The sequence below is a fragment of the Leptosomus discolor genome, chromosome 15 (assembly GCF_034619465.1).
Source record: "Leptosomus discolor isolate bLepDis1 chromosome 15, bLepDis1.hap2, whole genome shotgun sequence".
Classification (NCBI taxonomy): Eukaryota; Metazoa; Chordata; class Aves; order Leptosomiformes; family Leptosomidae; genus Leptosomus; species Leptosomus discolor.
The window spans coordinates 737,854-758,694 of NC_141405.1; the positions used below are offsets into that span (position 1 = coordinate 737,854).

Below are 20,841 nucleotides of genomic sequence, written 5' to 3' on the forward strand. Positions count from 1 at the left end.
GACATGCAGGCAGGCGCCTGGGGTCACCATGCCTGCTCTGGGGACCTCCTCTGGATGTGGCAAGAGCACCCAGATCCCTGTGGATCTGCTTGGCAAGATTGAGTTCAGGCTGGCAGCCCTGTGGTCACTGGCTGGGCTGAGGGGTGGCAGGGGTGGCTGGAAAGAGTCAAGACAGAAGCAGGAGCAATCCACCCTGATGGCAGTTTTTGCAAGGCTTTGCAGGGAAGGTGCTTCTCAGCTTCTTGCCTGGCGGTCAGGTGAGGGACGGGCAGCACCCTGGGACATGGGTAAGGCCACAGGGAGCCTTCTCTGTGTGGGTTTCAAGCCCACACGTGGCCAAAGAGTGACTCACAAGCCACCCACAGCTGCTGAGATGGCCAAGTATGTTGCTCCTGCCTGCCTGAGCCTGCAGGGCTCCTGCTGCTGCCTGGACCACAGTTTCCAGAGATGCTCTAAAGCCCCCCCAGGGCAGGTGCGAGGCAGTGGTGGCCCCTATGCCTGCTCAAGTGTATTTGTTGGGCCATGCACCACCACACTGGGGCTCTGGTGAACGTCCGACAATATAGGATGAGCAGTGCAGGGCTGGGAGAAGGAGCGTTTGGTGGATGAGGAGGGGAGGGTGCGTGGGGACGAAGATGTGGCCAGGGTGAGGGATGGGGAGTGACGGTGGGTGGAGGCAAGAAGTGTTTGGCAGGAGCCCAGCCCTGGTGCACGATGCTGCAGCCCACTCTGCTTTGCAGCGAGAGGGGTTTGGGGTCCTGGCATCCTCTTTAGTGCCTGTTTCATTGGGGCTTGACCTCAGGGACGGGCCCAGCTACAGCTTCCCGTTCATGAGGGAAAGCAGGCGGGACCATGCCTGCTGTCCCTGCCCTCCAACGCCTGACGCCAGCTCCTCACCCAGTCCCTGGCCAACCAGGTGAATATCAGGCCTTTAAAACCCAAACGAGTTCCTCAGCATTCACTCCCCAGGAGCTGTCCCCGTCCCTGCTCCAGCTTTTGCGCAACGCGCCCGCATGAAACACGCAGCCAACAGCTCTGTGTTATATAGGCGCCCCGTTCCTCTCCCCGGCTGGTGCTCAGTGCTGGGGCTGGGGCACGGCCAGCCCTACTTCTGGGGACCCCGGTGGAGTGCATGGAGGGGCTCCTGCCCTGGTGCTCTGCAGCAGGTAAGGGGACTTTGGGGCATGGAGAGGCAGGTGCACGGGCTTAGGGTCTGCTTCTGCAGTGCTTTGGGGAAGCAGCAAGTCCCTGATCCCTCCTAAACCAGAGCAGGAGCCTGGATCTTTCTTCTCTTACATGGGGAGGGGATGGCTCATTGTGTTCTTGTGGCCATCCTGGTGCAGGGGGTGGCTTCCGTGCAAGAAGGGAGCAGCCAAGAAGGGGATGGCAAAACCTCCCTGGACAGTCATGCGTGAGAAAAGTGGTGTGGGTTGGGTCGGGTCTGAAAATTCTACAAGGTCTGGAAAAACCTGCAGGTTTCAGGAAGCTCCAGTTCCTGAACTTGTCTAAAAGAAGGCAGCTGAGCTGAGCATCCCTCCTCCCCTATCCCCTTTTCCCTCTCTCCTCTCCCCTCCCCCCTTTCCCCTCTCCTCTCTTCCCTCCCTGTAGCCACCACGTGAATGCTCCCTGCCCTGGGTGATGCACAGGAGAGCTTCAGACCTAGCCCAGATGCAGATCTGGGCATCGCAGCAGCCCGGCGCTCCCCCTTGCACTCCAGGCCAGGGCGGGTGAGCTGGCTGGGCTCTGCCCTGCTTGTGCTGACTAACAGGAGACGCTGGGCTCTGAGGCTTGCTGCCCACACCATGCCCCAGCGTGAGTGAGGAGCACAGCCTGGAGATGTCAGTGGCCTGGTCACCAGGAGCCTGGTGTGGGTGCTCTCTGCCTGCCCCAGGTATGGCATGCTCCCTCTCCATCCCCATGGGGTCCTATGCTCCTACCTGCCCCACTGACCTGGCCTGCCCCTGCTCCTCCTGGCCCCTGTGCATCCCCTGGGATGGAAGCATCTTGCTTTCCTTGGCAGGTTTCTTTACGGGATGGGAGTTCCCCCGCCCCGTGCAGCTGGGGCTGACTGGCAGCAGAGTACAGAGGCGCTCGTGACACAAGCTGAACCTGCTTTATCTGTACCAGGCACTGAGCAGGGAGACACAGCTCCACCCAGGCTCATGTCTTTTTCCACGTGATTTTGAAAGATTATTGCCCCTGGTGGCTCTGGAGCTGAGGTCCTCCCGTCATCTCTCTCTGGCCCCAAGGGCCACACTGAGAAGCTTAATGCTCCTGAAAATGTCCTGCCTTGTTGAGGCCATGCCTAGTAGCGGTCCACTGCATCTGTTAAGGGCAAAAGTGCAAAGGCAAGAGAGCAGGGAGGAGGAGGAGAGATGAAGAGATGGATCGTGCTAATCATTGCAACCGAGACCCTTATTAACCCATCGCGCCTCCTTCTTGCAGCTGGGAAGAGCCTGTGGCCAACAAAGCAGCGATGTCTGAGACCTTGTCCAGCAAGGAGGGGCCCCCGTCCGAGTGCCCCGTGTGCTATGAGAAGTTTCACCCGCTGGAGACCACGCACCGCCAGCTCAGCTGCGGGCACACCTTCTGCCACGACTGCCTGGTGAAGTGCCTGCTCTCCACCAAGCTCGACGGCCAGGTCCAGAGCAGCATCACTTGCCCCATCTGCCGCTACGTGACTTTCCTCAGCAAGAAGAAGGCTTTATGGCCAGCCAAGGCAGACACCAACCCCCGGACACTGGAGATGCCTCTGTCACCTTCCTCCTTGTCCCATCTGACCAAAATGGAGGCCAGCAACACCTTAGTGGTGCCCAGCCATTTTGTGATGCCAGTACAGAGCTTTGACCAGTGCTGCAGCACAGGGAACTGTCCTGTGGACTCACAGGCAGTCCCAAGAGAGCTGACGCGGGAAGCCCACATCTTTGTCATCAGTGACCATGGGATGCCGCTGGTGGACACAGACTGCGGCTCCCTGGGGAGGAGAAGCAGAGCGGAAACGCGGAGCTCGGTGTCAACCAGCTCAGCCCTGGGGGTGAAATGCTGCCAGTCACCCATCGCCCTCGCCATCCTCCTCATCTTGACTGTGGCAATGCTGGCGGCTGTGCTCCCTTGGCTACTGCTGGTGAAGAGGGACCTGTAGCCAGGATGGGGCCAGCTTGGATACTAGACGGGTCTCACTAATGCTGGGACAGAGCTAGGGCTGGAACCTGTCTTGAAAGACCCCTGGAGAAAGCCCAGAAGCAGCTTCAGGTGAAGCTCTCTCATCTGGCCAGGGACTGGATGGACTTTCAGACCTTTCTGCAGATCTCCAGGTGCTCACAGTGTCACTGCTGGCGTTTTCTGCCTCTTTTGGTTAAAATATGGCAGGTCAAACCCTGCTAGTGGGTTCTTCCAGTGTCTTAGTGGAGAAGGCGGTCATTCCTCCAGCATCCTGTGACAGCATGTGCAGGGGATGAAGGGGCTGTGCTGGTCCCTCCCCTCCATCCCAGCTCCTGAGGGGTTGTGACCATGGCACCAAGGCCTCTGTGCATCAGAGATGCCAGGTTGTGGGGCTTCTGGAGGTCCCCAGGCTCCTCAGGATGTCGGGGTCATTTGGGTACATGATGCAGCCACCCTGGAGAGAAACTCATGCCTCTCTGTCCCAAAGATGTGAAGATAAATCAGAACCTCTAGCTACCAGGCATCAAGAGTAGTGAAATCAGAGGATGGAGAGAGTGATCCTGGCCCCTGTGAGCCCGCCTTCCCCTCTGTTAGCCTGTGCTCCCCTCCCTGTGGAGCAATGGGGTGGGAAGAGACGCCAGCTCATCCCCTAGGCAGTCTCAGCCTTGTCCTCCCTCACCTCTCTCTCTGAGCTCCCCAAGATCGTTGCCATCATCCTGGTGTCACAGGCATCTCTCCCGCCCTGCGGATCCAGGGACAGGCAGCGGGGTGTGGGGCAGGGAGCTAAACCCAAAGTCTGAACTGTGTAAGGGGATAGATTTGGGATCCCACCCTGGTCTTCTCGCTAGAGCTCTATGTCTTGGCAGATGGATGTTTCCTCGTCCCTATATCCAGCTCCTGAGGTTAACACCCGGTGGCACCTTTTCACCTCTGCCAAACAAGTTAGGCACCCTTGGCCCCACGTGCCTCCCAGATTTGCCCTCTTTGGGACTGGTCCCACCCAGGGGAGTCTCTCCTTACTCCAGAGATCCTAGTTTGGGAGGGGAGTGGACATCTGAGATGCACAGTTGAGATTTGGGACCCTCCATGCCTGCTTTCAGGGAAAGGAGAAGTGGGGGTTGCTGGTCACACCCATGCCAGAGCTGCCCGCTGGTTCTGGGCCTCCTCATCTCATTTTTTTCCCCGGCTGTGCACCCCAACACAGTGTCTGCACCCTTGTCGCCACCTTTGTCCTCCTGACCCAGTCCCTGGCCCCGTGGGTGCTGCTCTCGGCCCCATCATTCAGGAATGTGCCCTGAGGGCCATGGAGCTTTCACGGGTGCCCCAACATGTCCAGGAGCAGGAGCAGGAAGTCCCTCACCATGGCCCATGGGAGGTGACAGCAGGGTGGAGGGGTGGCACACGGCTCCCACGCTCTGAAGAGAGGTTCCCGCTGCACGGCTGAGCACCAGGTAGGGCAAACGTGGCCAGCAGTGCCACAGAGGCAGCTTTGGGATGAGCCAGAACATTTCAGAAGAACAAATAAGAACCACTTGGGGCTGAAAAGTGGTGAGCAGTCTGGGGCAGAGGAGCTGACGGCATCGCACCCCTTCCTCTGGGGTTACAACCAGGGCATGGTGCCCTGGCTGGGCCGCAGACTGCCCGGCTTCTCCCATAACGCTATTACTGCACTCCCCCACCCAGTGCCTCAGTTTCCCCACCCACACCCGGAGTGCAATGACACTGACCCCTGCATGAAGCGCCAGGCGATTGCCTGGGGGAAAGTGCTTGAGACACTGCACTGGAATGGAAATCCTATTTCACAAGAAATGATTACCTGATAATGGTGCGTCCACGCCTCATTACTTAATAATAAACCTTATTATTAGTCTGTCTGGGGAATTAATGCGGGGTTCCAGGGAACCAGCCCCTTCACAGAGGGCTGCTGGGAGGTGGGAGTGGGCCCCCTCCCCCTTATCTGCAACCCAGGGATAGGGCTGGAAGAACCCACTTTCAGCTGCTGTTGCTGGAGCCCTGGAGATATTTGGACAAGGCACTGGGGACAGGAAAGAACTTCAGCTGCAGCGCTGGGAGGAGGTGGGATGTCTTGTGCTGTGTTGGGGCCATGCGCAGGACCAGGGGAGGGGGGAGCAACGCTGGGGGTGTTATCAGCAGGGGCAGACAGTGCCATGGACCCGGAGGCCTGGGGTGGGGGTCCAGGGGCATCATCCCCCTTCGCAGGCGAGCAGGGCGCTTGCCACAGGGTGGCACTGCGAGGCCAGGGATCACAGAGCAGAATCACAGAACCCTTTAGGTTGGGAAAAACCTTTAAGATCACGGAGTCTCCAACCGTTAACCCAGCACTGCCAAGCCCACCACCAAACCATGTCCCTAAGCACCACATCCATACGTCTTCTGAACACCTCCAGGGACAGTGACTCAACCACTTCCCTGGGCAGCCTGTTCCAGTGCTTGATAACCCTTTCAGTGAAGAAATTTTTCCTAACATCCAACCTAAACCTCCCCTGATGCAACTTGAGGCTGTTTCCTCTCATCCTGTCACTTGCTACATGGGAGAAGAGACCAATCCCCACCTCACCACAGCCTCCTTTCAGGTAGCTGTAGATAGCAATAACTCTCTCTCAGCCTCCTCTTCTCCAGGCTGAACCACCTCAGTTCCCTCAGCCACTCCTCGTAGGACTTGTGCTCCAGACCCTTCACGAGCTTTGTTGCCCTTCTCTGGTCATGCAATGACTTTGGACAGCTGTCAGGGCTGGCACGGGCAGGCATGCTGGGCCTCCAACCCCTGCCTTGGGTGGGTGAGGGCCAGGCAGCAAGGGGTTGGAGGTACCCCGGGAAATCCTGGGCTGAGCATCCACTAGCTCTGCTGGGGGCGGCACGCTCCTGTGCTCACCAGCACAAGCCGGGGCCCGTTCACACCAGCACCTGCTGCATCAGCCACAGTCACACCCGCTGCTTAGGGCCAGCTGATCGCCCACCATCCCCACGTCCTCCTCACCAGAGCCACCTCAGCTCCAGGCAGCAGGGTGTCTGTTGTCTCAGATCGGTGTCTGCCTGCATCTGGGAAAGATGCTCCCAGGCACTTTTTGCGAAGCTGGAAAAGCTGCCATCATCCTATTTTCTTGTCATCAAAGCTTACGGCAGGGACAGACCTTCCTGTGTCCTTTTCTGCTAATGGGCCCTACCGGAGTTGTTTAGATCTCCAGAAAACCAGAGCCCCCAGATGCTGCACAGCTTGTCCTCCTACCAGAGGATATTTGGGCCATTTCCAGCTCGGTCCTGAGTAACTCAGTGTTTTGATTCATCACGGTGATCTAAGGTCCCAAGGATAACTCATGCTTGCAGATCTTTAAGTTCTGCCCCATTTCCTCTCGTAATTCACCAGTCCTTTAGCAATGAGACATAGTATAGTATTATAAGTAACTAACTGTTCTTTTTTTCTAGCTATGTGCCGTCCTTGTGACAATGTGGACCTTCTTATGGCCATTTGCAGCAGTGATTTTGGTAAGCTGACTAAAGGGAAGTCATTCTGTCTTTAATTAGGCATTGCTTATTTGGATTTATTTGCTACTTTTCTTAAAATAACAGCATGACTGTGCTCTCTGATCCGAGAAGTAAACTACCTGCATGAAGAAGAATTTGAATGGGGTGAAAAAAATTACAGTAGCTGTCAGAAACCTAGAGGGAGCAGCTTCTCTGTCTTTGGAAACTAGTTTCTTGTTTTGGTGTTTTTTGTTTTGTTTTTCCCTAGTTTTTATAGTACCCGCCATGCTGATCAAGTAATCCTGTTGTCTAACTCTCTGGGAACTCTTCAGAGAGTTTGTTCCCCAAAACCTTCATCAGCCTAAATCACTTGGAGAACTTCAAGTGGAAAAGTCAATTTGTAACATGTTTTGTGGGTGCCTTTGTTTTGGCTACTTTTTAAAAGCCTGTTTAGCTGTTTGCCACAGGGCACGTGGGTAGGCACCAACTTGCAAACCACATGATTCCACTGAGTAATATTAGGAATCATCACCCCTTGCTGCTTCCAGATGTAACTTAAGCTGGCAGATGCTGGGCATCACCTAAGGCTGTTTCAAGCAATCCCACTGTGCATACAGAGTCCTTCATCATTCATCTTCCTCCAGCTGATGACCATGGTTTTGCTTACCCAAAAAGAGCTCCAATTTCATTTGCTGGAGAGGATGTTCCCCCCATCCTCAGCTAGGATGCAGTGTTACAGGTAAAGGGTACAGAGCTCAGGTGAAGGAGGTAGTTTAGGGAGGCATTTGCCAGTCCAGAGGATACCACAGCCTATGCAGCTCTCCTCTTTTTCTCTCTTCCCCAGTTCTCACGTAACTCAGTGAGCAGTAAAAGACCTGTTATTTGTGCACTATAGCATCTATCTCTGCCTTCCTTACTGCTTGCTTCAACTCTGAGCACAGAACACAACGTTTAGAGTTAGGGTTTACCACGAGTATTTATTGAATTCAGACTATCAGGAGTAATTCAGATTGCAGCTGGAAAGATCAACAGTCATCTTCTAGAACAGTTACAAAGCAGAGTTATAAAAGAGATGGCATAAAATCATGTCTATTGCCCTGGCAATGATGTCTAGCTGACACATCTATACGAAATAACGTACAGTATACATACTGAAGTCCACGGCTGATATATCAGTACAATCAACGGTTTATCATTACATAAGCATTTATTTTTCACACTGCAACATTTTACTGAATTGAAGAAAAGATTAAATCTAAGCAGATCAGTGTATTTTCACTGGGCAAGTGTTTCTCCATTTACTGTTACTTGTACATTAATATGCAAATCATTCCACATCCTCGTGGTTTTATTAACAGCAGAATTAGTTCTTTTTCTAGACTAGATAAGCTAGGTTCTTTATAGTATTAAAAAAAGAGAATTACAATTAAAAGCCATGCTTGCATCTACATTTTGTTTAAAACTAGTACAGCTTTGATAGTTACAGGATGAGTAAAAACACTTCAGTTTTGCTGAAGAGGCTTTTGAACCATTATTTATCATGCTGTAACTAATATTTTTCTTCTAATGTTGTATCATCACCCCACTATCCAAGATACCTGAAGCTAACCAAAATAACAGTTTTTCAAAGTATTAACAATTCAGTTATGCATTTCTCATTTCGTTCCAAATTAACAGAAACTCATTCTTTCATTTCTAGTCATTCACAGCGCAAAAGAAAACAAACAAAAAAAGAGAATCAGGAATACAGTGGCAGGTTTGTTTCATTGCCTACAGTAATCCAGAACACCTTCTGCGTTATATACCGTTGGTCACACACCAATGTCGCATTTAAAGAATCCAACCTTGTCTAGCATGGTGGAATAAGAGCTCTTCTTTACTTTGCTTGAGTATTACTCCAGACTACGGCTAAAGCAGCCCATAGACTTAGAGGTTAATATTAACAACCCTTCAAAGTCAAGAAGCAAGCAACAGAAAACGTGGACTTCCTCCACTGCACAAACCACCGGAGCACTTTTTTCCCATGAAAAAGGGGACAGAGTACTCCTTCAGCACCCTGCTGAGTGGATCTGCAGCCCTGTGACACAGTGAAGCAGCCAAAGGGACAAGATTTCTCAGAGGAAACTGCTCTTGTCACTCACTGCTGAAAAACTGGAAGTGCAGGAAAAGGTTTGCATTCATTGTTGGCTTCTAGCAGGACACATCCTCCTTCTGCACCTTTTGAAGCGTTCTGCTTAGTTTGGCAGTTTTAGTGCTGACTGTGCTTTGGAAAGCTGAGACCCTTGAGATAGTACAACTGCTCCAAAGACAACCACAGCACTCTTAGCTCCACCATCAACACCGTATCCTATTCTGACCAAAGAAATGGAAGCGTCTTATCAGACTGATGCCATCCTTGACAAATACTTGGAGATTACAAATCAAGTGAAAATAGAGACACCAAGCCCTGAATTCCTGCAAGTCTCTCTAACGCACTTTGGCTAATGTGAAACGGAGTCACGGAGGTTCTTCCAAGCCTTCTAACAATTCCCTTCCAAACTGTCAGCAGCAGCTTTGTGTTTTACTTCACAAGTCCCACAAGGGGGAGTTTTATAAATCAAAGTCCAGGAAGCCTCTCGTGTGACTTTCCCCATTCTTCATGGGCTACTACAGGAAATAAGAGCTAGCACTGTAAGTCCAGAGGCATCAAGATACAGCCCCAATAACTATGAGATCCAAATACCTTGATTGCCTACTGATTGTTTTAAAGTTGTAAGAAATGCCAAAGTACAGATTCCTCTGTACATGGCGAGGACTTCTGAAGACATCCACAACCCAAAGCAAAGAACACCTGGAGAATTAAAAATCCATCCCAGTGGGAATGAACGTATGCTCTCCTTTGTGGTAATTCTCTGTATGTTTCAAAAGACTTGTCTGTCTGCCCCCAGGCTTCATGCAGAGCAGAAACAGCATTTTCTAGGTACTGTGCGTGCTGTCTTCAGACTCCTCAAATCAGAGTCTCAATAACATGTAGAAATCCAGTTTCTACCACCCAAACAACTACAGATAGACCAGCAGAGACTATCCCACCTCACAAAGAGGAAAAGCTTTATGATAGGAGACCCTGCTTTAAGTGAACAGCACATTTATGCTTCCTACACAAGCCAAAAATGCATTCCCTGAACTCCTCAGCACACAAAAAAAACCCAACAAAAAACGAAAATACTGAAGAGCATTCAGTGTGAAGATGTGAAGCATGTTCTGGGTCAGACCATGAGACAGAATGCTTCATCCCACAAACTGTATTATTACAGGGTGCACACCTTTGCTCTGCAGGGTGTCTTCCTGAAGACTCTCTGGTGTATTCCCAGTCTGAGTCGATGTCACTTATTTCCTAGTGATTCTGACACCATTTCTTATCCATCAACCCTAAAAGTCTCTCCATTTCTACTCTGATGAGATTTGTCACACTGGCTTTTATAACTTAGCATCATAAGACCTGAACTTACTGATTTTAATAGTTCATTTTGTGCCATCTCATGGAGTCATACACTGAGGACGTTATTACAAATCCTGACTATGGACAACAGTCTGTATATAGAGGAAAAGGCCACACTGAGACCTACCTCAAAGCCTGGAACCTGAATTTGTCGAGGAATTCTTCCCATTTCATTCTCAAAAGTGTTACTGCTACCTGTGAAACACATTTAGGCCTGAAAATTAATTCTGAGCATCCTTTACAACAAACCACAGAAGCCACAGGGGCTACTGAACACATTTAACAATGGTTCGTATCGTAACTTTGCTTTTGGAAAGACAATCAAGGTCTTTGCAAAATCTTACACTGTAGTTTTTACTATCGATCAACATTTTACTAAATCACTATCCAAAGGCTTTAGCAATTGAGACCAAAGAATCAGCAGATTTCCCAAACTGCTTAAAAGAGCTAATAATTTTAATCTTTAACAAACAATCTTCGAGACTTCTTAGGCTAAGACGTACAAAGAGTTGCTGCAGGACTGATTATCTGCATGCAAGTACTTAGGCGAACTAAATTAAGATACGAGACCTTACTGTTTCATTTGGCAGAGAGAGAGAACAGTGCCACTGGAAAATAACCAGAAGGCTGGGTACAAGGCTTCAGTAAACTGGGTTTTGAATTTATAGATCAAGTTATGCTTCTCCCCAACAGCCATGAAAATCACAAACCCTCCCTCGCAGTGGAGCAGCACACCAATCTTGGTAGCCTTCACATTGGGTAAGCACTTTTCACCATCATTATGCCAGGATGATATTTTGGAATTAAACCACTCAATACACCAAGAACTGCTGTTCCTCCCCAGGCGGCTCTCTGGCCCCTGCCGCGCCATGCTGCCGTAGCAGATGCCAATGCCACAGAAGTTGTTCTGCTGCAGTTCCACTTCCCAGTAGTGGATGCCTCTCTTGAAGCACTGGAACCCCAGCACTTGGACACAATCGGTGAAGCGCTGAGGGTGGTGGTTGTAACTCAGGGGGGTGTCCGAGACAGACATCCTGGTGTATCTCTCAGAGAGAATCACTTTGTTATGAGCTGTGTTGTAATCCAGCGTGATGTTAGCAGCATCTGCAACGACATCAACCATTTGAAGGTACTGAAGAGCAAAGCACTTTTATTTATACTGTCCTGCCTAGGCTCTTGTTCCTATTCGTGTTTATCTCCCTGCTCTGCTCCCCTCTGCAGTGCAGGCAGTTCTTAGGGCCACAGTAACGTCTGCTGGGTTCAGCTGCAGCTCCGTGCTACACAGCATGCAAACAGCGGGCAAATTTCCCTCCTTCTTGCATCCCCATGGATTCCTTCGCCACCCAAACAGATGCTGGCCGACAGGGGATTGCTGATCTGGCAGCAAAAGGTGCACCATACTATATGCCATCTGGTACAGCACCTTAAGCAAGCCATCACGGGCTCACATAAAAACCTGCATTTCATTTCAAAGAAAAATCCAGTGTGTTACACCGTATTTCTAGGTTACACTAATGCAATCATTTTGGGGGAAACCAAAGCCACGACTGAGAAAACTTCATTTACCTTCACAAACATACATGAATACCACAGATAAATTTGATTCATTTGGCAAAAGAACCACTTAGAAACCTCCTGCCCCCTTTTCCTCCAAAAACACTCAGAAGTACTTCTGTCAGGTGACTGCAGAGGGCACATAACACCAGTGCAATAAGTGCGGGAAGTTCATCTTTAAGTAGTGTAACATTGGGTGTCTTACACTGCAAAAGCTCCTCTCTGGATTTCTTCAGAAAGCTGTCAATAAGTTCTTTAGTTGCAGCATTTGATGTTCCCGTGGTTGGTGCTGTGTCAACAGAAGAAAAAGAGTTTGGCCAGTTGGGAAGAAACCCGGCATGCTTAACCCACCATCACAGAGACACGCAGGTTGGAGCAGACCTCTAGAGGTTATCTGGTTAACTGCAGTATTAGCTCAGGTTGCTCACTGTCTTGTCAAGTTTTGAAAACCCTCTGTTCTCTCTGAGCAAGCTCTTTCAGTGCCTGATTGCTCTCACGGTGACTAGCAAGAGCCTTCTCAGAGCAAAAGTTGAACTTTTGCTTAATACACCAACACTAATAACCACCTACTTACCATGTTAAGAACAGTCAATGAAAATTAGAGTAAATATGCTGAAAGTTTGGACTCACCAGCTTTAACAAGTTTCTTTTTCTCCTCTGGAGGGGAAAAAAAAAAAAAAAAAAAAAGAACTGTGAGTTCTACTGGAACTGAAAAGCCACTGACAGACTACGCCAGCTGTAACTCCATTATCATGGCTCTTCTGAAGCTGCAGCAGTAGGTAAACTGACAGTCCAGCACGCTGAAGCCATTTACAAACACAGGCATACTGGAAAGCTATACATGACGCATAACCTACTGTTTGCTTCCTATTTCACAGGGTCATTAGCCTGGAAGGAGCTTTAGCTGTACTCCAGGATGCAGCGTGTTAGGGCAAGTGGTAATAAGCCTGCTCCCATGAGGCACCTAGACTATTCCTTTTCTTTTTACAACAGACCTTCCACTGCAGCAACAGGAGCTACAAGTCCATTCAACACCAGCATCCCTCACCGACCCCACCAAGTGCTCCACACTCAGGACTTCTGAATGGCAAGAACCACGTGTCAAGAGCTCAGTGGAAGTAACAGATGTAGTTTCTTGGATTTATTTCAAAAAGAGAATACGGAAGATCTTCCAAACAGGCTAGAGCGCTGCATTAATACCAACATCTGGACAAAACAACACTGAAAGGCCCCAGTATAACCTGCCATGAAGACTGTCTCCATCACCCCTGCCTTAGACTGTGGGCAAGACAAGGCCAGGCAAATGTTTGAGTAAGGCTGCTGTTAATCACCACTTACTGGTATCTGCCTCCACTGGTAAAGTGGCTGGAGTCTGGTGCAGGATTTTCTCTTTGTGGGTTTGCTCTTGTGAGGGAGGGAAAGAAAAAGCACACCACATAACATGAACAGCCCATAAGCAAGATTCAACACATACAAATCCACCAGAGAAGCCAGCAGATGTTTAGTACAAATGAAAACAACCCGGCAAGAACCAGAGGAGCCTGCACTGACACCACTACAGGCACACACTGAGGCTAATGCACCGTCGTAGCTGGGCAGTTCGCTGCTTTGCAGCTCACAGGCACCCAGCACTAAATAGCCCCGAATACCGCCCTTCCCCACGCCAAAGCGCTCACTACAGACAATCGCTGCATCACCGCTACAGCAAACAGCTCTCGGGGAACCGCCCGAGTCCTTATTAAATGGTAAAACCATAGTTAGGAGAGGATGATGTTCTTTAGTACTTACGTGGTCCCGGAGGCTTTTTTCCGGCAGAGATTCTGTTTTGAGGAGCCACTGGAGAGGGCTTAGTTTTCCCAGCTGTTAGTTTTGCTGCAATGGCAATACTTTACATTATGGTTTGTATTGCCAGGAACAGTAATGCATTAGCAAGGATTTGCTAATTTTTCAATCTTATTTTTCAGTTATGTGCCTAGAACTTAAGTGATACCTGGCAGAGATGGAAATTGCATAAAGATACCCGTGTCCCCATTCAAAAGACACTTTTGCTTAACCTGGAAGTAGGGCTTTGCTCTACAACTTACACGATCAGCACCTTTACAGCTGGGTAACAAATCCACATCCTAACTACATCCAACCTTGACACATAATAAAAACATAAATTACTACAAGGAATAAAGGCTGAGCTGTGCCAGAAGGGCATAGTATCCCAGTACTCATCAGCTTATCCAAGTACAGACAACAGTGAGGAGACACTGTCACGTTTTTTTCCTAGTTTAGCCTAGACTGCAGCATTTTAGTGTGGAAATGGAGGACCACAGAAGTTGGAAGAATTCATATTAACCAACTGTATTTGCTGCACTGTTTTTTTTTAATGATATTTGGATTGGAGGGGGAAGATCCCTCATTTGAGCTCAAAGCCAAGGCAGAAAATGCCAATTCTCCCAGTGACACAGTACCTTCCGCTGTTTTCTCCCTACCCTGCATCACTGCAAGTTTCACAGTGTCTTTAAGGTTAATGGCAGACTGGTAAGTAGAATGTATCAGGGTTTGGTCCATTTCAATTGCAGGAACAAAAGCTTCTTTTGTTGATACTTGCTGCAGTGCTGCTGCTCTCTGAAATGACAAATGGAAGACCTCATGCAGACCGACTTGTGTAGCGGACACAGAAAAATACAGCCAAGTTACTTTAAATGGGGTGAGGTTTGCACGTTCATCTCAAGTTCAAAGGAGCAAAGGCTGCCGTCAGACATGCAAAATTTCAGCAGCAACCCACATGCATCAATTCTCAACCGAAGCAGCGAGAAATATCTACTAGATGGCATCACAGCACGGAGCTGGAACACCTCATGGAGATGAGTTCTCTCACCCACTGGCCCCTCTGCTTGCAGCAGAAGTCATGGCTGAATTGGGGGGAGTTACCAGACACCATGTCAGCACTCCTTCATTGATAATGCTGTACTTATCAGTACATCCTTTTACAGCAGGTTCTTGCAGGTGACTGCATCACCATTTGACTGAAAGTGTCTGGAGAGCAGGACTGCCACAGCAGGTTTTTGTGGTTCTGCATTCTAGAAATAGGAAGAATTGGATTTGCATTTAAAGGACATATTACCTTCAAAAACAGAATGTCATCACCTTCAGTCAGTGCCATCTCAATCTGATCACTGAGAGCCTGAATTTCCTTCTTCTTGCTTCCCAGAATACCATAAATATAATCAAACTTATTGTAAACTCTTTTTTCTTCATCTTCCATTATTTTCAAGGTCTGATTTTCTCTTTCTTCGATTAAAGCTTTAATTTCTGAAAACTCACTTCTGATCAAATCTTTCTTTCTGGAAGCTGTCTCCTGGAGCGGACAAGAACAGAGAGACACTGGTTGAAAAAGAACAGCTTGTGGACAAAGTACTGCTTACTGACACTGCAATAAAGCCTTTGAAGAGCACACAGGCTTCAATTACTTGAAGCAGGCAATAGAAAAGCTAAGTATGTATTGTATAAGTATTCTATGTAGTTTGGGAAGAAAACTCATTTACTCCCAAGGAATCAGGACAATTCTCAGTCTCCAGATCCCTTCTGCGGGGGCTGCTGGGCAGAGCCCAGGCCAGCCAGGCCATCTAGTGGCTACTGCCACTGGGACGGGGCTGGGCCTCCATGAGCTCAGACACCGCACACCCACTTGCACGGCTGTAGCTGTTTCTGCCTCCGAGACGTAGCTCGTTTACCCCCATCTCCCGTGGAGCTGCCTGGCTCTGCCAAAACACCTCTCTTCTGTTCCTTTTCTGTTTCTCCTCCTGTTCCTTCCCCAATAACGTCTTCTCCTGCCAACGCAATCTCACTACTACAGCCGTTGTCACAAGAGTACAAGCATCACAACATGCAGTGGCCAGGGTATACCAAGCAACCTGACAGCATTCTGAAGAGAGTTACTTACAGCAGCTTGGCTTTGTTTTGTTTTCACAGCGTTCATCACCCGAACAGCTCTTTCACTCTGATTGTGCAGCTCCATGAGTTTCTTCTTCAGCGCTGACTGCAACAGAAGAGATCAGAAACTATTGCAGAGAAGCAGTTGCCGTGTCTGCTCTCAGTCAGGTCGTGCTTACTGGAGTAACAACCACATTTACAGGAAGTTTTAAATACCCGATGTAAGCATTTAGTATTATTGGTTTAAAACCTACTGCTCCTTAAACCTTACAGGCTGTAAAAGGACTTTCCACAAGGCGTGGCTTGTGGAGCTGGCACCCCTCCTGCAGCTCCACCTCTCCCACCAGCAAGACGGTCGCTGTTGACTCACCCTCTTGATAAGGGCCTGAGTGCTTTCATCAGCACAGCAGTTCCCAGTGTTCCCAGTGCTATGAATAAACTTTACGTTAGCCCTCAGGCTGGACTTTAGGCACTAAGTTAAGGCTACTGTTCACCCCTCTCTTTTTAATTGAGAATTTTACTGCTCAAATGGGAATTACCTATTGCTTCAGTTCAAGATGCTGCTATGCTAAACCAGGGAGGACTTCTGAGGCTAAGCAGTACACACGCTCACCAAACAGACGGGAGTTTGGCCACCTAAACTCCTCAAGCACGCTTTACTCATCTACCCTCTGATTTTCAGATACAAAGGCCGGGTTTCCTTCCCTTCCACTCTGTGGAGAACCTGCTCCTGGCTTTTATCTACGTGCTAGAGATCTCCCTAGGCTACTTCTGTAACGGTTTGCTTTTTAACAACATACGCACAGCAACGTCAGCCTGCGGTAAGGCCACGCCGCGAGCCCCGTGCAGCAGAGGTGACACCCGCAGAGGTGCGAGGCCCGGCGGGTCAGCCCAGCCCAAGACAGGAGCTGGCAGTCAACTGCGTGACGGCACCTTCCCAGACTCTCCGAGCACCATCTTGGAGAGAGGAGCAAAACGCAAGCAACGACTCCGAAGACGTGCCCAAACGCGCGCTGGAACGCAGGCAAGAGTTTGCCGAGGCCAGGCAGGAGATTTACAGTCCGAGTCTGGGCCCAGCCCTCGCTGGCGCCCCACAGCCCACGACCCCAGCACCCAGGCACCCACCAGGCGCCAAGGGGAGCTCCGGGGTGCCCTTCGGAGGGCGCCCCGTCCCCGGAGCGAGCCGGCAGCCCCCGCCCGCCGCTCACCTCGGCGTTGGCTTTGGCCAGCTGCAGGGGGCTGGCGTGACACAGCTTGTGCCCGAGGAGGCAGAGGGAGCAGATGCAGATGCCGTGCTGGCTGCAGAAGAACTCGAAGAGCTTGTTGTGCTGCGGGCACTTGCGCTGCTGCAGGTCGCGCAGGGGCGGGCAGAGCTGGTGGTCGCGGAAGGCCGGGCTGTCCTGGTGAGGCCGCAGGTGCTCGGAGCAGAAGGAGGCGGTGCAGGTCAGGCACGTCTGCACGGCGGGCGCCTGCAGGCAGCTGTCGCAGTAGATGGGGGTCGCCTCTGCCCCGCCGCCCCCCACCGCCGCCGCTTCCTCCCCCTCCTCCTCCTCGGCGTCGGCTCCAGCCCCGGCGCAGCCCTGGAGCTGCTCCACCACCCGGCACAGCACCGTGTTCTTCCGCAGCTGCGGGCGGCCCGCGAAGGTGGCCCGGCACTGCGGGCAGCTGAAGTTCGCCGACAGCCCGGCCCAGGAGAGCTCCAGGCAGGAGCCGCAGAAGTTGTGCCCGCAGGGCACCGTCACGGGGCTGCTGAAGAGGCAGAGGCAGATGGAGCAGGTCAGGTCCTCCTCCAGCCCCGCCAGGCCCGGCTCCGACAGGGACCCGGCCATCGCCGCCATCGCTGCGGCTGCCGCTGCCTCGAAGCTCCAGAAACGAAACTCGGGCTGGGACTTTCCGGGAATCTACGCGCCCGGTCCCCGCCCCGGCGGGAGGGGCGGCAGCCCCGGGACCGGCCCCTGGCGGGACGCGCCCGCCCTCCCGCGGGGCAGCCGGCCCTGGGAGCGGGGAAACCGCCTGGGGATACTGCCTCACGTTTCCCTTTTTATCCCCCTCAGTCCAACTGTTGAATAGTCGGTGTTTCTAGCAGAAACGTTGGATGCCGAATAGAAATCTGTGCAACGGCTCCTGCCTTCACTGACGACTGCGAATTCTTCCAGTGGCCTTGTCCCGCTCCCTCTTCTGCCCTGTCTGCTGGTGCCCCACGGACTTTCTGCTGGTGCCCTGGGGACTTCGTCTGTGCTCTCTGTACTTCTCCATTCCCACTGGCAGCATGGATGAAATAGAGGAGCCTGGCACAAACGTGTGACACCCCCCCAAGAATGTCAGCAGAGCCTGGTGGGCTGCAGTGGAAGAGGCCGTCTGCTCCTGACTGCATTTCCAGTGGCCAAAGGACACCTAGCGTGGAGAATTACTGATGTTCATTTTAATGCCATTAAAAACTATCAGCAGTCAATTGTGGGGTTTCTGTGTTGGCATTAGTCCTCAGAGACTTCAAAAAATGTTCAGGAATCATGTAAAGCACTCAAAAGAGGCAATAGTAGTTTGTCCGTTACAATCAGTGCTTTGAAAGAAATGCCTAGCCAGTTATTTTGGCAGACTGCATTAAATCTGAATGTCATTGTAAACCTGCATTAAACAATGTTGACTTCTACCTACGCCAATAATCTGTTCCCATCTCGTCATACCCTTCAGGATGAACGAGGGAGGGGTCGTGTGTGCCGGGCTCTCATTTGCTGCTTGGTAGCGGTGCAGGAAGGGCAGCAGGAGGTGTTCAGAGCTGCCAGGGCTTTGAGAGGAGCAAAGGTTCAAGGACCAAGTATGTAATCAGCTTGAGGGGGGAAGGGTTTCCAGGAGATGGGCATGGTCCACTGTTATTTACAGCCTCATTGGGGCTTCGTAACTGCTGTCAGAGGGGATGTGAACACCTGAGGAACCTTGTAACAGAGCTGCGTTGTGTGTGTTACCAGAGGTGGGACCAAAGAGCAGCTGTTAGCATTTACGTTTGTTATTTTTCTATAGCTGAACGAAGCACTTCTTTATCCGGACTAAGCCACTATCATCTTTCAAAGGCTCAGCGCCTTCACTGTGCTTTCTGTAGCACTTGTCTGGTATCCACTGAGGCAGACAAAGGTATGCAAACACAGAGGGGTGTGGTGGGTTGACCGTGGCCAAAATGCCAGGTGCGCACCAAAGCCACTCTATCATTCCCCCTCCTTAACTGGACAGGAGAGAGGAGAGAAAAAAAAAATAACAGCAGGCTTGTGGGGTTGAGATGAGGACAGGGAGATCACTCGGCATTTACCGTCATGGGCAAAACAGACTCAACTGAAAGGAAATGTGATTTATTACCAATTAACTCAGAGAGGAGTAACAAGAAATAAAACCAAATCTTAAAACACCTTCCCCTCACCCCTCCCTCCTTTCCCGGGTATAACTTTGATCCCAATTTTCCTCCTTCCTCCCCCCAGCAGCACAGGGGGAAAACAGGGAATGGAGGTTAGGGTCAGTTCATCACACAGTTGTTTTCTGCTGCTTCTTCCTCCTCAGGGGGAGGATTCCTCACACGTTTCCCCTGCTCCAATGTGGGGTCCCCCCTCACGGGAGAAAGTCCTTCGTGACTTCTCCAACATGAGTCTTCCCACGGGTTCAGTCCTTCATGAACTGTTCCAACGTGGATCTCCTCCATGGGGTGCAGTCCTTCAGGAACCAACTGCTCCAGCGTGAGCCCCCTCACGGGGTCACCAGCAGCAAACCTGCTCCAGCGTCGGCTTCTCTCTCTCCACAGACCACAGGTCCTGCCAGGAGCTTCCTTCAGGGATCCACCTACTCCAGCGTTGGGGCCCTCCATGGGGTGCAGGCAGTCATCTGCTCCACTGCCCAGGGGCTGCAGGGGGACAGCCTGCCTCACCGTGGTCTTCACCACAGGCCGCAGGGGAATCGCTGCTCCGGCGCCTGGAGCATCTCCTCCCCCCCTTCTTCACTGACCTTGGTGTCTGCAGGATGTTTCTCTCACACATACTCACTCCTCTCACTCGCAGCAATTACTGCTGCGCAACAACTTTTTTCACTCGCTTAAATACGTTATCTCAGAGGCGAAAAACGCCATCGCTGATGGGCTTGGCCTTGGCCAGCGGCGGGTCCGTCTTAAAGCCGGCTGGCATGGGCTGTATCCGACACAGGGGAAACTTCTAGCAGCTTCGTACAGAAGCCACCCCTGTAACCCGCCCCGCTACCAAAACCTTGCCACGCAGACTCTCCAACAATTGTAGCTTTTGCTTCTGGAGCAGACATGGGATGATGACAGCTCAGATGAGCAATTTAAGTTCTCCACTGTCAAAGAGGGCTTGAACTTCTATTTGAGTAAGCCCAAGCACTTTGGCTGTCTAAACCCAACAATGTTTAACATTAAAAATTACTGAAGAATTTTACCATTTATATAGCTACGAAATTACCACTCTCTGCTTCCTTGCAACTACTTGAGAACTTCTTCATGTGGTTCTGAACTACCGCTAACCCTTTGCCCAGCTATTGCTGAAAGTGCCGCTCAGGCTCCGAGCAGGAAGTTGGAAGAACGGCAGAACAAATTGTTCCTCTGTACGTGTGGCTAGGCAAACATTGAGATGAGTGTTCGGGATTTTTTGGATTTAATATTCAAAGTGGTTTAAGTAGGTACAATTTTCCCATCAGAATTGTAAAAACCCCCAAGTTCCTAAAGGGCTGACGCTGACTCCATGTGGTTTTGCAAGGTCCGCAGTCACAGCGGTGAACTTTCAGGTCTTTACGGGCTGTTCAGCAGGTTCTGGCTGCCAGCCTCTAGCTGCAGGTGCTCTCCCTGCCTGTAGGCCTAGAGGGTGTTGTGCATCTGTGGCTGTAGCATGCCAGCTCAAACGCATCCCGGCTTTCTGAGCCAAGAAACTAGGATTTCTTAAATAATGTAACAGAATTTATAAACAAACCTATAACGGCGAATCACATAGAGGGTGGCGAGGAGCCCCTGTGACTGACAGCTGGGGCTGCCCCAGCAAGGGGACTTGCAAGAGACCCCAAACTCCAGGGGCAGAAAGAGCAAGGGTTTGTTCAGAGCACCACCGGCTCCCTCTGGCAGTCACCTCCACGTCCTTGTCCTGCTCCGTGTTTCTCACCCACATAGGCCCCAGCAGCTCCCCAGGTGTGAGGAACCGGGTGCGGGGCTCCAAGAGGTGGGTGGGTGTGACAGGAAGGGCGCTCAGCCTGCTCAGACT

The 20,841-nt window shown here is 51.0% G+C and overlaps 2 protein-coding genes across 3 annotated transcripts; one reads left to right on the forward strand and one right to left on the reverse strand.

The window, feature by feature from the left end:
• The first annotated feature begins 2,476 nt into the window (after positions 1 to 2,476).
• Positions 2,477 to 3,142, forward strand: RNF222 (ring finger protein 222). The gene has a single exon (XM_009960634.1). It carries the CDS (start codon positions 2,477 to 2,479, stop codon positions 3,140 to 3,142), a length of 666 nt encoding a protein of 221 aa, XP_009958936.1.
• A 4,460-nt stretch (positions 3,143 to 7,602) lies between these two features.
• TRIM25 (tripartite motif containing 25) lies at positions 7,603 to 17,439 on the reverse strand. Of its 2 annotated transcripts, none has more exons than XM_086473621.1 (9): positions 16,810 to 17,439; positions 15,612 to 15,707; positions 14,793 to 15,026; positions 14,137 to 14,293; positions 13,466 to 13,549; positions 13,016 to 13,081; positions 12,308 to 12,334; positions 11,883 to 11,966; positions 7,603 to 11,227 (listed from the first exon to the last, which is right to left on the reverse strand). In XM_086473621.1, the coding sequence occupies exons 1-9, from the start codon at positions 17,437 to 17,439 to the stop codon at positions 10,695 to 10,697; spliced, it is 1,911 nt and encodes a 636-aa protein (XP_086329747.1). In that variant the 3' UTR covers positions 7,603 to 10,694. The 2 variants fall into 2 exon arrangements, with proteins under 2 accessions (XP_086329747.1, XP_086329749.1); XM_086473623.1 differs by having other exon boundaries at positions 13,016 to 13,093; positions 13,463 to 13,549.
• Between the last annotated feature and the right edge of the window lie 3,402 nt (positions 17,440 to 20,841).

Excerpts from the sequence above, each read along its gene's own strand:
- TRIM25 (XM_086473623.1), bottom strand. The coding sequence starts at position 17,439 with ATGGCGGCGATGGCCGGGTCCCTGTCGGAGCCGGGCCTGGCGGGGCTG. Across the intron at positions 15,027-15,611 it reads CAAAACAAAGCCAAGCTGCT|GAGACAGCTTCCAGAAAGAA; the intron begins GTAAGTAACTCT and ends TGTCCGCTCCAG. Across the intron at positions 11,967-12,307 it reads AAAGAAACTTGTTAAAGCTG|CACCAACCACGGGAACATCA; the intron begins GTGAGTCCAAAC and ends CTGTTGACACAG.
- RNF222 (XM_009960634.1), top strand. The coding sequence starts at position 2,477 with ATGTCTGAGACCTTGTCCAGCAAGGAGGGGCCCCCGTCCGAGTGCCCC.